Source organism: Neltuma alba, unplaced genomic scaffold, assembly GCF_004799145.2.
Source record: "Neltuma alba isolate B1F8T4 unplaced genomic scaffold, ASM479914v2 tig00011734_pilon, whole genome shotgun sequence".
Lineage (NCBI taxonomy): Eukaryota > Viridiplantae > Streptophyta > Magnoliopsida > Fabales > Fabaceae > Neltuma > Neltuma alba.
In genome coordinates, this window is record NW_021636362.1 from 64714 (window position 1) to 79613 (window position 14900).

At 35.7% G+C, this 14900-nt stretch overlaps 1 protein-coding gene and 1 pseudogene across 1 annotated transcript; both read right to left on the reverse strand.

Annotated features, from left to right (window-relative positions):
* Positions 1–713: 713 nt before the first annotated feature.
* Positions 714–8309, reverse strand: LOC114717359 (casein kinase 1-like protein 10). The gene is made up of 15 exons (XM_028902481.1): positions 7825–8309; positions 7618–7749; positions 7506–7546; positions 6811–6880; positions 6371–6519; positions 6187–6282; positions 4977–5047; positions 3803–3864; positions 3623–3686; positions 3449–3533; positions 2685–2811; positions 2505–2578; positions 2366–2429; positions 2008–2141; positions 714–1440 (listed from the first exon to the last, which is right to left on the reverse strand). The coding sequence occupies exons 2-15, from the start codon at positions 7691–7693 to the stop codon at positions 1180–1182; spliced, it is 1374 nt and encodes a 457-aa protein (XP_028758314.1). The 5' UTR covers positions 7694–7749; positions 7825–8309; the 3' UTR covers positions 714–1179.
* Positions 8310–11098: 2789 nt separating this feature from the next.
* LOC114717358 (protein SCARECROW-like) lies at positions 11099–13060 on the reverse strand (annotated as a pseudogene).
* Positions 13061–14900: the final 1840 nt, after the last annotated feature.

The following is a 14900-nucleotide window of genomic DNA, read 5'->3' on the forward strand; positions in this document are numbered from 1 at the left end:
TTTGGGCAAACAAAATATATTCAAGGTCGTTAAGATCCTCAGTGGCCCCCTAATCTTCTTTCAAAAGCGTGCCCGCGAGGATTGTTCCCAAAAAAACAATATTGGGGTGAATATTGTTTTATCTATTATGAAAATAATGGAATCATGAGATATTTAACAAGATAAAAGGATTATAGATGAGTAGAGAATTGAAGAGAAGAGAAAATGAGAAAATTGTTCTTATTTACTTTTGAGATACTGAGCATATGATATACGCTCTCTATTTATATACACAATTTTACAACCTTAACTTTAGTCAAATCTATAATATCCATGGTAATAGAAGATGATTATGGGATAATACAAATGAGAAAAATATGAACATCTATATAGATTTTATATTCATAACATTATCAAGCTTGCTTTGAGAATCCGAAAAGAAATTCATAATTATTAATTACTCCATTTTAGGAAAAAATAACAATACTTTTCACCAAAAATATAGCGCTTACCGGGGGCCCAAAAATGTGACTAGTTCATCAGTCAAATTTGTTGATAATGTTAATTTTCAGCCCATCTTTGGGACGATTAGAAAATATTTATATTTAATATGAATAATTTAAATCAATAAAATCTTTTTTTTTTTCAATTTTGATATTTCTATTCCATAATAATTAAATATAAAACAGATATAATATTTTCATTACCAATTATTAGTCTTAAAAAAGGATTCATATTGGAAAAAAAATACTTGAAATTTGGGAAGAAAATTCATTCAAGCATGAGTCGCATACTCGCATGCCAAGACAGCTCTACTTGCGAGCGAGCAAAACCGTATATCATAGACAGGACTTGCCACGGTTCGAGTTTCATCTTCTATATGACCAAGAAAAGAAATTGAACAAGTAAACACAAGTTCCTTCCTGTAGAAAGGCCAGAAGAAAGAATCCTGGCTGAGTTCTCACTCCAGCATGTTTCAAACATGTTACCGGGGCTGAGAAATCTTGCGAAGACGCTCCGGGGGGCGGGAAACCATTCTGGTCGTGAAATGATTTCATCTGGGCAATGTGACCATGCACTGCTTCAGTACTATCCCATGTACATGATTGATTCCAAAGTTCTTGAGATCACTCAAAAAGTGATCTAGCATTTCAAGTGCATCAGAATTTAGAAAATTTCTCAGGCAGAAAAGGAAGCCCCTTACTTCCTGATAGAGAGAAGCTCAAAGCTCCTAAGAGGATCATCACGATTGCCTCTAGAAGATGTATTGCGAGTAAAACTTGGTTGTTTGCTCTCATACAAGGCGCGTGTGGTAGAAGGGCGGCTACTGCTTGTAGTCAGCCGACCAGTACGAGTATCACTGTGGTCAGCCGACGAACTCGGCTTGTTTGATGAGATGAGGGCTTTCCTTGAACTGCTTCCGTATCGAGCAGAACTGTGTACCTTCTCTTGTTCACGGTGCTGATGACACAGGACATAAAAGACCGCATAAATTAATTTCAATGAAAAATGCAAATTTGTACACACACACGAGAACTTTTAGGAAGGACAAATCAAACGAAATGGGTGCTCACAGGTTCAAAAGTTAAAAGTCATTGCTTTTTGAACCCATGCGAGTAGAATAGAATCAAAGCTATCACCATCCAAAAATCAGAAAAAAAGCATCGTGCAACTTCGACCTCCACCCCAAACAGAACTCTCGTTTTTCATAAATACTCTCCCCCCCCCCCCCCCCAAAAAAAAATTGTTATTGCTCTTAAGAGTTTATGTCTATTCTTTTAACAAATTTCCATTTCATCGCCATTTCCGATTTTTAAATCAAAGGATTGATGGAAGATCCATGATTTGCCCTATGATTGGTGGTTCACAACTATATCACGCTACTAAAGATCCTGGAATGCATTATCATGCATCATGCTCCGCAAGCATCCATACAGACTAGATAGCCAGGTCAATAAAACTTCCCATAGGAAAATTTCAGATGAAGATTCATCTTTTCTACTTGGGAAAAAAGGACAAGAAAATTACCATATCCTTATGTTGCTGTACATCCTCAAACATCCTTTGCCTAGTTTGATCACCCCGAGGACTAGAGCTTGGGGGGTTTCTCCTGGAGAATGCTTCAACAGTGCCAGAGAATTTCTCTCGAGGATCTTTCCCAACTGAAAGATGCAATTGCAGGAGCAAGGATATTATGCAATTCACATTTCAGAAGATATAAAGTACTTTCATGAAAGAGATGAACAGAAAGACAAGATAATTTAATGCATTCAGATAATATTCTTTGAGCAAGCCAAAAATAACTCAGAATTCCACCACACGCATGAATAAACTCAATAAGATATACTAGGATAAGAATTTCAAGGTCATATTTGACTCAGCAGACCTGACATCTTTTCCGGCTTTTGCACAGATGGTCCTGCATTCATAGCTGCTTTGCCACTGCCGTGCTGATGGAGCAACAACTACAGTGAGAGACCTATGGGGGAAAAAAATCCATGCATGCAACATATTAAAGTACCAACCCGTCCTCTAGAGCTAGAACCAATCTGTGGATATTTCAATATGGTCCAATCGAAAACATAGTCAAACTGATAGCCTGCAGCGACAAAGTCAAGCATTTTTCAGTACTTGACTGCACAAAATATTCCAGCAGAATATACTAAGAAGTACCCAAATTAGAATCAGATACAAGGGTAAAAGACCTTCTCGAATAAATAAGTCTCGAAAAAGTCTCTTTAAATACGAATAATCTGGCTTGTCCTCAAAACGCAATGATCGGCAATAGTGGAAGTAAGATCCAAACTCAGATGGGTATGATTTACAGAGAACCTGTAGACAAATGCAAATAAATTACCAACATAGCAATGGAACAACGAGACCATTAAAATTCAGAAAAGTGACAAGAGAGAAGAGGGGAAAATGTACATGTAATGCTCGAATGAATGCAATGGAATATAGGATGAAAACTTAATCAAAGTGAAAATCAACCAGAGAGACCATTCAGGTGATCTAAGTAAACAGTAGACAGTCAAAATTAAACATGGTTCAAATACATAAGATACATAAGGTGTGCTGGTATTCACATGCAAAGGCAAAAGTTATTTCACGAGACGGATGACCCTCAAAGCCTGGCCTGTCTTTGCGACTACCAGGGCATCATAGGTCCTCCTAGGGCTGAGGAAAAGTTTATGTAGTGAAGACAAATTGACAATCGAAATAAAATATCTAATTGAACTAATCCCACTTTAAAAGATTAAATTAAGATTGGGAAAGATGTAGATAATTCAGTCTATCCTCAACCTTCAAGCAAATTACCATCTGATTTTAATTTTAACAATTAATCTGCTTAAAATTTAAGTGAGGGAAATTAGTCAACATCCAACCTGGTTCAAAACTCTAGTTCTAGAGGAAAATAAAATTTCACAAGTCTAGAGCAAACAGACACAGATCCAACTAGTCACGATACCTCTATAGGAGTTGATGCCTTCTTCTCACTAATCTTATCATATTTTGTTTTTTTCGTGCCAGCCTTGAGTCCCTGCCAAGGAAGACTAAAGGAAAAAAAAAAGACTTAAGAAAGCAGATAGTAAGATATTGTAATTAAATCCAAGATCCAGTAGGAATGGTACATGAGCCCAACCTTCCTCTTAAGAAGTACATGAGAACATAACCAAGAGATTCCAGATCATCCCTTCTGCTTTGTTCTTCCCGTAAAGTAAAAATTAATATACGTAAGTCATAATTATCCAGAAATTCAGTTGCAGCATTGGTAGTCAATGCAAAAAAGGAAAAAGAAAAATCAGCGAAAGATATCACTCACCAATTCCAAGATGAGTGTTCACACTTGCATAGCGAGCTGTGCCAGTGAGGTTCTTGTTTTCCCTTCACAATAAAAACATCAGTTTCAATGAAGAGGAAAAACAAATTCTAGTGCAAATTTTATGGGGAATACATAACATGGTTTTTGAACTAAAACAAAAAATACTGAAAGGAAAGAACCTCATAGTGAGCTGTGGGAAGGCACCAGAATAAAAATGTTGAGAAGAATAGACACTCAAAATAAAGCAATCAAGGAGGATTTGGATTAAAAGCCCAGAGCCAATATAGGGCTAGGGAGTTTAAGGTCTGAAAGAATCTTTAGAAGTTACATTGAGCGAGAATCTTGACTAAAAACGATCCTAGAGTCTGGAGAATCTCCACACAACACAAGCATATTATCATAAGCTTTCATCACGTCCTTCCCACAGCCATTTATGCAACCAGAATGTAGCCAACACGCTAACTGACACAACAACGCAAAGACTAGCCATAAATGAACGTAACTGACACAAATGAACATAAAAGGCGCAAAAAACTAAGCATGATTTGGTCCCACAAATAAAAAGCTAGGCATAATGGCAGATGTGGCAATCACGGAGACTCTTTAAACAGTCTCCTCATTAACCCCCCCCCCCCAATTTGACACCCCATTGCTGATCGTTTCAGAGCTGTCCAGCATGCTGCCACAAGCTTCCTTCTCCTTAGATGTCAACTTAGAAACTGATTTTGCTCCACCATGGCCTTCGAAGGGTACAGTTTGAAACTTACAACATTTGAGGTTCATCAAAAATGTGTGCGCGCTTCATAAGACACTGCACAACCGCTTGCTTATTTCATACAAACACTACCATCATAAACTCTATATTAAGATTAAATTAAATTGATGTTAAAATCTCATGACTCCATAATTTTTGTTGATTATAGAGTTGATTATTTGATTGATATTACTCATGTTATATGTTAGTATCAATGAGAAAAGGTATAATGATCGATTCAAATTATGTATGTGGTTGTTGGTAAAAACGATCAAAATTAGTTACCTAAACCTTTTTTTTCAGCCAACAATTGCCCGAACTTAGGAAGACACATACATACATACATGCACATGCATGCTCGCATTTGCTCACTCAAACCAGTACACCTTAGTACCTTGTAATAAGCAAGACAAAGTTTACCTGTATGGTATGTGCTTATGAGTATGAAGATCCCTATACTTCTTTGCAAGGCCATAGTCAATTATGTACACCTGAAATTAGGTACACAACAAGATTCCAAGATAGTTAGTAGATGTAATATTTGCGCATGTATCTAAATCTCCTTATCAGAATCTAAGGATCCATTTAATTTCATTTTAGTTTTCGTTGTCCTACAATAGAAAATAAAAGGAAGAAATATATTAAAGAAGATTCTCCAAGAACATCTAAAAGATACGAGAGAAGAAATACATTAGTGATGAGAACCGAGTGACAATGACCAACAGCCACGCTAAAGCAGTCTTTCACAGGGTTTTTATCCCATAATTAGGTCGAGTAAGAGCTACTTGTTACGGATTAGGGATTAGGGACTAAATGTAATATGTTTGGCTACTGGATAGTGATCCCCTATTTTGTCTAGCTCTTCCGTCTCTCTTCCTCTCTTCTGTATTCTCTCTTCTTCTCCAATTCCATTCTTCTTCTTCCTCTTTCCCAATCTCATTTCTTTCTACGGTAATGTAATAGATTATATCTTCCCGGCTTGTTTTCACCTCTATGAAGACCAACGAATATTCCTTCCCCACAATTCTAACATCAGATTCTCCTCTAGTAATTTTCTCTTATTGGTAAATCAAGAAAAAAAAGAAGGAAAAAGAACCAATCAAAAAGAGGAACTGCTACCAATTAGGATATATTATACTCCCTCCGGTACAAAATATAAGCTAAACTTTGTTGGAAGGGCTTGGATTTTTTTTTAATAAGATAACATTTACTTTTGTCTAAGCATTTAATGAGTTTTTTCCAATTTTACTCTTATATATTCTCTTTCCTTTTTGATTCATTTAGTGCATCTTTTACTTATTCTCTTCATTAATAAGGGTATATTTGAGGAAAAAATACATACCTTACATATTTATTGTTTTAAAATGATATTAACTAATTTCTTAATAAACATAAATGGGTAAAGTTTATCTTATATTTCAAACCTGGGAGAGTAGTTAACATATTTTAATTCCAATCAACCAACCATATGTATTCATCAAATGCAAATTACTACAATGCGTGATTCCTTTTCATTCATATTTCATAAGTAAATCATCATAACAACAATTAAAATCTTTTGCCTAGTGTGAGGACCGACGCAAAAGAAAGAAAGAACTAGAAAGCAAGCTTCTTAACAAAAATAACATACCTGGTTTGCTTTACGTCCTAGGCCCATAAGAAAATTGTCAGGCTTTAAATCACGGTGAAGAAAACCTCTTGAATGCATATATTCAACTCTGTTAATCTGAAAATAAACAATAATATGAAGTAAAATTTAAATGATGATGTTACTATTTAAGAACACTAGGTGCACAATTGCCGACTAGACTTACTAATTGATCAGCAAGCATTAACACAGTCTTCAATGTGAATTTCCGATTGCAATAGTTGAACAAATCTTCCAGACTTGGTCCAAGAAGGTCAATAACCATAACATTATAGTCTCCCTCGGCTCCGAACCATTTGATGTGGGGAATCCCCGCTTCATTAAGGAAGAACCATACTAGATTATTCAAAGGAAAAACCCAAGTTGTTTACTGAAAATTTTCCCTTTATTATTTTTCTTCAAACACAGGGTTTAGATGATTCTGAATCTGATTTCATCAACAGAAGTTTCTAGAGTCTAGACATCAATCAGATTAAACTCCAGATTTAAAAAGAAAAAAAAACTTTTTTTAGAAAAAATTGCGTTCAGCATAGAGAATACTGAAAAGGGATTCCCTTCAAGCTTGTATCATCAAACGCTTCGAAAGGCCCAGTGTTCCAGACTTACTTCCTCCTTGAAGAAGCATATACAATTTTGACTCGTAGAAAAGTTGAGGATGCCTGGTCTTCACAGGTTCCTGAAATTTTTTGAAGGAGAAAGAGGCAGTCAAGAACTAGCAGCAGATCAATTCGTGACACATGGATATACTGATGCTATTAACAGATATAAGAATTTTCTTCTCTTGTAAAACAACAAAAGGAAAGATATGACAAAGACTGTAGACAAGATAAAGAGAAGACACAATGTAGCATTTTGCATGTTACTTCAATCTTTATTGAGATCTCACTGATTTCTTATAAAACTTCTGTGCAATCCAACTAGTGGAGAGAGAGGTTTCATTTCTTTATGAATATAGAAATGAACCATATCTCCAAATTTCGTGGAATGTTTCAGACGGACCATAAATGCGATGGTTGAAAAATGAAGATGCACTTTACTAACCCTAGCGCCAATGTTAAAGCGTCTAAATATAGCACAACAGATATCCACTGGACATGGTATAACATAGAGAACAAACATAAATGCGAGGTTCAACAAATTAAAATAACGGTGATCTTGATCATATGCACACACATTCAAGATAGCCAAAATTAGCACATTCGTAAAGAAAACTAGTAACCAGTCTCTGGAAATTCATAACAGACTCCACCATGAAAGCATTTTTCCCCATCAAGTCACATAAAAGGTAAAACTTGACGTACCAGCTTAACGGCTACCTCCTCTCCATTTTGCACATTTACGCCTGGAATATGTTTAAAGCGATATAAGAACACAAAAATAAGTTGCAATCTAACAAAAATGAAATATTAATACCTAAATAAAGCTCCCCAAAAGAACCACTCCCAATTTTCCTTCCCAGTTTGAACTTCCCACCAACCAAATGATCCATGACAAAATGATGCCTTCAATGCAGCTTCCCCGCAGCCAGCAAACGTAATGGAATTTTCCGCTCAAATTCGTTCCGAAATCAACACGTAATTGTACACAACCGCATGTAGAGCAACCCTCACTCTCATTGTCCCCGGATTCGCCGAATTAATTGATTATGCAGTCAAAATTCGTTGCTTTCTTATAAATTCCATCAAAATCCCAAGAGATTTCCCAATCTAATCATCCAAATAGCAGTAAATTGAATTATGGCGTAAATCCAGAATAAGAGAAAATCGAAATGAACCGAGTTTATCAAAATTTCAACATCCTCCAGCAATGGGGATGAAATCTTTATTCATGATAGAACACGGCCTTCTCCTACATTCTGCACCGCACACAACGCAAATCAATCAGCCCAGGCCACGGACTGAAGCCCTAACTTGCAGAAAACAGGAGCGCATTGACCCAATAAAATAAAATGCAGAGGGTAGCACAAATTCTTGAAGAAACGGAATAAAAAGACGAGATTGTGGAGCCTGTGCGCGATCACATAGGAAGAGAATTTAATAGTTCGACAAAACAATAGTTGAGAGATGGACAGAACACGGAAACTGACGGGAAGAGAGAGAAAGACGGAGATGGGGAACTGAGAAGCCAACAGCACGTAGGAGATTTTTCATAATAATAATAATAATAATAATCGCTGTTTTTCTGAGGTAATTTTTGAAATTTTCCTTTTTCTTAGTTGTTATTTTTCGTACGAATTTCTCCAATTTTTAACCGCTTAGTGCCGGGAAATTAAACTCCCAATTCCAAATAAGTACATAAATCTTTCAATTTTAACGACCGAGATACGAATACGACGGATTAACCAATATCCTCTCTCCGTGCCACTCACGTTTGGGCTGTCCAAGTGTTTTCTGGAAGAAATATTTTGTGCATTTAATTTATCATCACATTTTTAGTCATTTTAAGAACAATTTTTTCAGTAGAAAACAAGTTATGATTCATATTTTTTTGGCCAAAATTATGATTCACAGAGATAAAGGAATAGAAGACAAATAAAAATATCTTATTGTGGATTTATTGCATCGCAATAGCGTCGCATCATCTTGTGGCTTCCAGCAAGTCTCTCTAGTCTCGTTTCATTTTTACTGTAAGGGCGAGTTACTGTCATGGCCCAATTGTGAAGACTTGGGCTCCAATGGCCCAATTCTAAAAGCCGTTGCAGTGTAGAGAGCCTTAATGTTAAATTGTTTTTTGTGATAAATATAAGATCAGTTTTAAAAAAAAAGACCAATTTTTAGTATAGTTTTATAATATAAAATAAGTCTTATATTTAAGATTAAAGGAGTATTATTTAACATTTATCCTATAAGGCTACATCGTATTTTTATACATTTGATAATTTATTGAAAATTTTGGGGAAAATAATTTACTTCATGATAAATAAAACACTATAATTTCTAAAAAATAATAATAATGGCCTTTGCCTCGCAGGCATGGCCATTTTGATTAGGAAATTTAAAAAAATAAAAAAGTAAAGCAGACGATTTTATGATTAAAGAGGGCAATGATGTGCGAAATAAGAGGGAAAACGTGGGATCCATTATTGCAATTTACAAATTAGCCAAGACATGACCCCATCCCGCAATTAATGCTGCGTCCCCATCACGTAATAATGAAGACTTTCATGAATGTCCCCCGTTTATTGATTTGCACGAATATATATGAATATATACATATAAATATTTCCTTGAATTGAAAACATGCATACCTCTCAAAAACAAAAAATAGTAACTTCAGTTAGCAAATTAATGGGGTGTTTAGATGGAACTAAAACTATAGTTTTAAAAGTGTCTTCATAGAATGCATGAAATAAATATATAGAGAAATTTATCTTGTTTAGAAGAAAAATACTTCTAACAAACACTTTTGAGTGTTTCCAAACACCTCCTTAAATCTTACATTTTAGAATAGGAGGTGGTGGTACTAGACTTACAAATTATAACTATAAATTCTCAGACTGTGTTAATTCACGAAAAAGTTTTTTTTTCCAAGTTATTATAAGAACTTCGGCCAAGAATTTACAGAAACACATGGAAGTTAAGACATATGCATGCTCCCGTGTTCAATGACTTTTTATATGGGAATACTTACAAATCATGTATTAATAAGATTCTCACATTAAAGATAAATCTACTTATGAATATGATTTTATGGATTAGGGATCAAGAACACAAATTGTTAGAAAAAAAGGTAGTGAGGGGAGGTTTGGTGGTGGGAAGACATGGATGTGGTTTCGTAGGAGCTTTTAGAGACAGATGGGGCCAAATGGTGATACACTGAGATTTAGATATAGCAACTTTGACGCAGAGCTGATCCCAATATATATGAATGTCATCAATAATTAAGCTCACCAGAATAATTAATATGCCACGTACGCCCTCCACTACTCGTCCAGCATCGTCCAGCATCATCACGTCCATCTAAGACAAACATATCAACAACCCCAACCCCCAGAAGAGAGAGGGGAAAACTTGAAACTAATATCTGTTGGGTCGAGAGTGTAAATGCCAAGACCCTCACAATAAATGTGTTTGCTGATATTCAAACTCATTACAAGGTGACATCGCTTACTATCTCAACTAACAGTTATCATTATTGTTTCTAACATTCATTAAAAAAAAACTAAGCTTTAATTTATATGTGGAAATATATGGGTTTTAGGAATGAGGTTTAGTTTAATTTGTTGTGTAATAACATCATAATCAGGAATTAGTTATGGTGTTTTTTATTTTGATGAGCACCCTAAACTGATAAGGTTAATTGGATCCATTGTGGGAGCAATATAGCATTTAAATATTACTTCTTCAGTCCTTAATATAAGACCCATTTAACTAATTTGATTAGATTAAGAAGTTAGTAAGTTAGTTAATTATAAAAAAAGTGACACATTTTTCCTAAAACACCATAATCATCTTTCTTAATACCCCATCTCCCTTTTTACTTAATTATGGTTGAGGGAGTATCCATATGGGTAATTTAGAGAAAACTGATAAATATGAAATATGGGTCTTATATTTAGAACCAAAACTAACTCAAGAATTAGGTCTTATATTAAGGACTAGAGGAGTATTACTGATGGTTATAATGTGATTGGTCATGTGCACGGGAGCATCCAAAGATTGAGACAAGCGGAAGAATCTCATCAAGAAGATTCCATTCCCATTTATATCTTTTTAACTCCAGAAAAGGGGGAGAAGGGGAAAAAACGAACGAACTGATTGAAGATTAGTCTCCATGAATCCAACACCTTTTCTTCCTTTACACAGAAAAAAGGAAAAGCACACAAGACTGAGAGAAATAAATCATGCATCGTCAAACGAAAAGGCAACCCACAAGACAAGTTTATATAGTGTCCACCATAGCCAACAAGTAATTTCCATTATTTCCCACTACTCGTCACAATCATATACAAAAAGGCATATTGAAGAATTTCCAGCTTTTTCAGTAACCTACCTATAGGTCATTATTGGAATAACATGTCCATGCAGAAGCAGTATACAAACTAGTGTTCTTCCATCCAAGTTTGAGTGTGCCATCAACATGAGCAAGCGTATAGCCATGGCCATGAGAAGCTGAGAACATGTTCAATATCAGTTGAGCTTGAGCCATAGAATTAGGGCTCATCGGAACCTGCACAAAACAATGCCTCGCAAGCTCACTTCTCCATTGTCTATGCTTGTCTTCTCCACTTCTTGCTGGTCCTCCTATGGCCAATATGTTATTTATCTCTTTAGACAGAAGGTCGTGTTCGACCCTGTGCCTGTTAGGATCCTCACTGGCCATATAAGCTCCAAGAGAATCGAACACAGTAGAGTAATAGTGTAAAGACCCAACAAAACGATCCAAGAACGACCCGCCGCTTGAAATATCTTGTTCCACCAGGGTTATGATTCTTGGCTCTAATTCTTCAAGAAGCCTCAGGGTTTTCCAGTCTGGTCCTGTTGCGTCGTACAGTGAGTGTTGTAGCCAGTGAATGGCCAGTGTCTCGCCGGGTCTTACTTGCACCATGGAGACATCCTCGATTTCCCCGAACTTTTTCGCGATTGGTTGGAAATGAAACGACATTCCAAGCCTTTTAGCGAAGTTCGTGAGTTGTTTGCCTGTCTCAACGAGGAGGTCCATCGAAGCTCCCATGCCTGTCATTCGAACTCGTGGTCGGCCCTCCATTCGCGTGGCGAGGATGTGGAAGAAGGCTGGCCATTGAAGACCCTGCATAATGTCTAAGTCTATAATATGAATATTATCACAGCAATGCACTGCTTCGAGAATTGCTTGATTTGAAGTGAAATGAGCGAATTTGATGAAAGGCGAAACGTTGTTGAACACTTGGAATGAAGAGTGAATGCTCCTATGATCAATCAGAGGGGAAAATACTCCGAGCATCGAGTTCATTACTCTGCTAGACATGGCTTTAGCAAAGTAGGCAACAATACGCTCTGCACAGGATGGCTTGTAAGGTGAGACCACTTGGGTAGCTCAAGCAACACCCTGTGTGCTTCACTGAGGTTATCCACTGAGATCGCTACTGCACACTCCATTAGAAGTGTTAAAAGGTGCAACCCACCATCATTGTTTTGGTCGTGATGATCTACTGGATTTGTTTGAATTTGAATTTGCAGGTCGTTGTTGATGAAGGGACCTTTTCTAGGGTACGTAACAGGTGAAACTACTGTGCCTACGAGGTTGTCCTGAGAATACGACCTTGTTTGGTGATGGTTATTATAAGGAAGAAAGTTATGATCAGATGTGGTTTCAGCTGGCAAGTCGTCCACAAGGTGTTTGGTAATATGCTCCACCCAATCTGAAAACTCGTTTGTTGCCAAGTTTACAGTATTGTGAGTGGTAGTGTCAATGGGTGGTGGCTTTGAAAATTGGATCGATGATGATGTTGCAGCTGATGAAGACAGCCCAACATTATTCGGGTAGTCCCAAGATTCATGCATATGATGTGGTCTGATCATGTTGAAATCGCCATGAATCACCTCAAATCCCGCTTTCATCACAGAGGTTCATCGATCAAAAGAAAGAAAGAGAGAAAGGAAGAGAGAGGGTTTAGCGCAGAGGAAGATGTTACTTATATAAAGGAAGAAGGCGATGATGACTTAAAATTAAAAAATACTACTTTCAGTCCTAATTATAAGATCTTGTTTGCAGTATACAAACGAGGTCCTATAAATAGAACAGGAAGTAGTAAAATAAAATCTGGGGATTTTGAGCTCAAGGGAAGAAGGCCGGCATAGTCAAGACATCTGGAAAAAGATGAGGAACTAGGAGCTAAGTATTACATGTTGGTTTAATAGTGATTTATGATATAAATAATTGTTAATGAATGATTTTTCAAGTGTACGTTCGTCACATGAACATCAAGTTTTGAGGGGTGATACAAAACTTGTGTTTATTATAAGAAGAGGGACTTTTTTGTCTTGTCTTGACTATATATGGCGATGGGGAAGGAGCAACTACCACTATATCATAATATAATAATGATAATTAATAGTATGATGCCAATAATTAAAAACTGATTGATGGGGAAATCGTTGCTTTTAATCACACATGAAATCTATATGTTAATGCTCTGTGACTATGCATCCAACAGGGAACTTCAATAATTTAAATTTCCAGGTCATGGATTACGTTATGGTGAGGATATATAAGGCCGGCATATGTTTTTTGACAATGGGAGTTATTCACGTGTATTGTGAAATTTAAACTTTATTTTTCTCAATTCAGCTCTTCTTCGGTACAGCTCTCACCTGCAATTAAGGGGAGTATTTGGAAAACTATAAAAATGCTTTTAGAAATCATTTTTCTGTAAATTTTACAAACTCCTCTATATATTTACTTCGTATATCATAAAATCACTTTTAAGACTATGGTTTTATTTTTACCCAAACACCTCCTAAATTTTAACACCGTTGAGGAGGTCTTTACACTCACAGGAGATTGAGAAGTTTCCAAGATAATAGTTATTGAATTTTTAATATGGAAACAAACGTATAACATAAATATATCTGGCTAGTATATTTTTAAAAGGGAGAATCCACATAAAAAAACTTGAAATCACCAAATCCTAAATTAGATTCAGTAACAGTACTTTAATAAGTTTTGATAATACTGGACTTATAAATAATAACACATTTTTATAAAAATTCTTTATTTTAAGATTTAGTAATTTGAGACTTTTTTTAGTGAGATTCTCCCTTTTTCATAAATATATAGGGCAAGACATGAATAGATTGAAATATGTTACTCTTGTTTATCTGTCCTGCTGCTTTAATTTAGTACTTACTTGACCTCCAACTGAAATTATTCACAATATTTTTAATACCTAGTTGATGCAGGAAAAATTATTAATCTATAGACTCAAATACCTAATTAACGGCAGCCGGTAATTACACCCTACATTATACATATAGATGTTATTAAATAATCCTGTAGTTTTGACAGTTATTTAATTATTATTATATCTGTAAGCTGTAATGCAAATACCTATCCAATACATTTAATAAGTCAAATCGATGTTTGTTTTGCCGCGAGTAATATATTAATTAAGTTGTTAAACACCTTTTTACTTGAAAGAGATGTCTCCCATGTAATTTATTCTGGTTAATGGTGGCATACATAGAAACCCTCCAAATGCCTTCAGTACCAAGCCACAACGACAGTTCGATATATAAAACTCAATCATTACTGTCAAAGTTAAATTACTTACACACAATCATTAAATATTTTGTTTATTATACAGATTAGGAGGTTTAAACAACTCAAATAGCAGAACGTTCATATCAATATGACTATTTAAAGTTTAGCTCTTTGAACAGGTTAGGTTTTAAGCGTGTGTGTGTGTTTTCATATACTATAAGGATTAAGGAAATTATTTGCATAACAACGAAAATTCGGGAAAAAATTATTGTCATGACGCATTATATTCATCAATAAAATAATTATTAACAGACGGATTAAATTATTTTCCTCAGTGTAATTAACCCCGTAAGCTAGCCGACAGATAATACGCAGAGGTCAATTGTGGGTCAGGCGTGATCCGTTTCCCTGCTCACACGATACAGGACGCCGACAGGTAATAAAATGTTTTCTTTTGATTTTTTTTTTTTTTTTTTTTACAAGGCAAGAAAAACTTGATAAACGTCCATGGCAGT

Excerpts from the sequence above, each read along its gene's own strand:
- LOC114717359 (XM_028902481.1), bottom strand. The coding sequence starts at position 7,693 with ATGGATCATTTGGTTGGTGGGAAGTTCAAACTGGGAAGGAAAATTGGG. Across the intron at positions 2,812-3,448 it reads AGGCATCAACTCCTATAGAG|GTTCTCTGTAAATCATACCC; the intron begins GTATCGTGACTA and ends ATTTGTCTACAG. Across the intron at positions 2,430-2,504 it reads GTTCTAGCTCTAGAGGACGG|CACGGCAGTGGCAAAGCAGC; the intron begins GTTGGTACTTTA and ends TTGCTCCATCAG.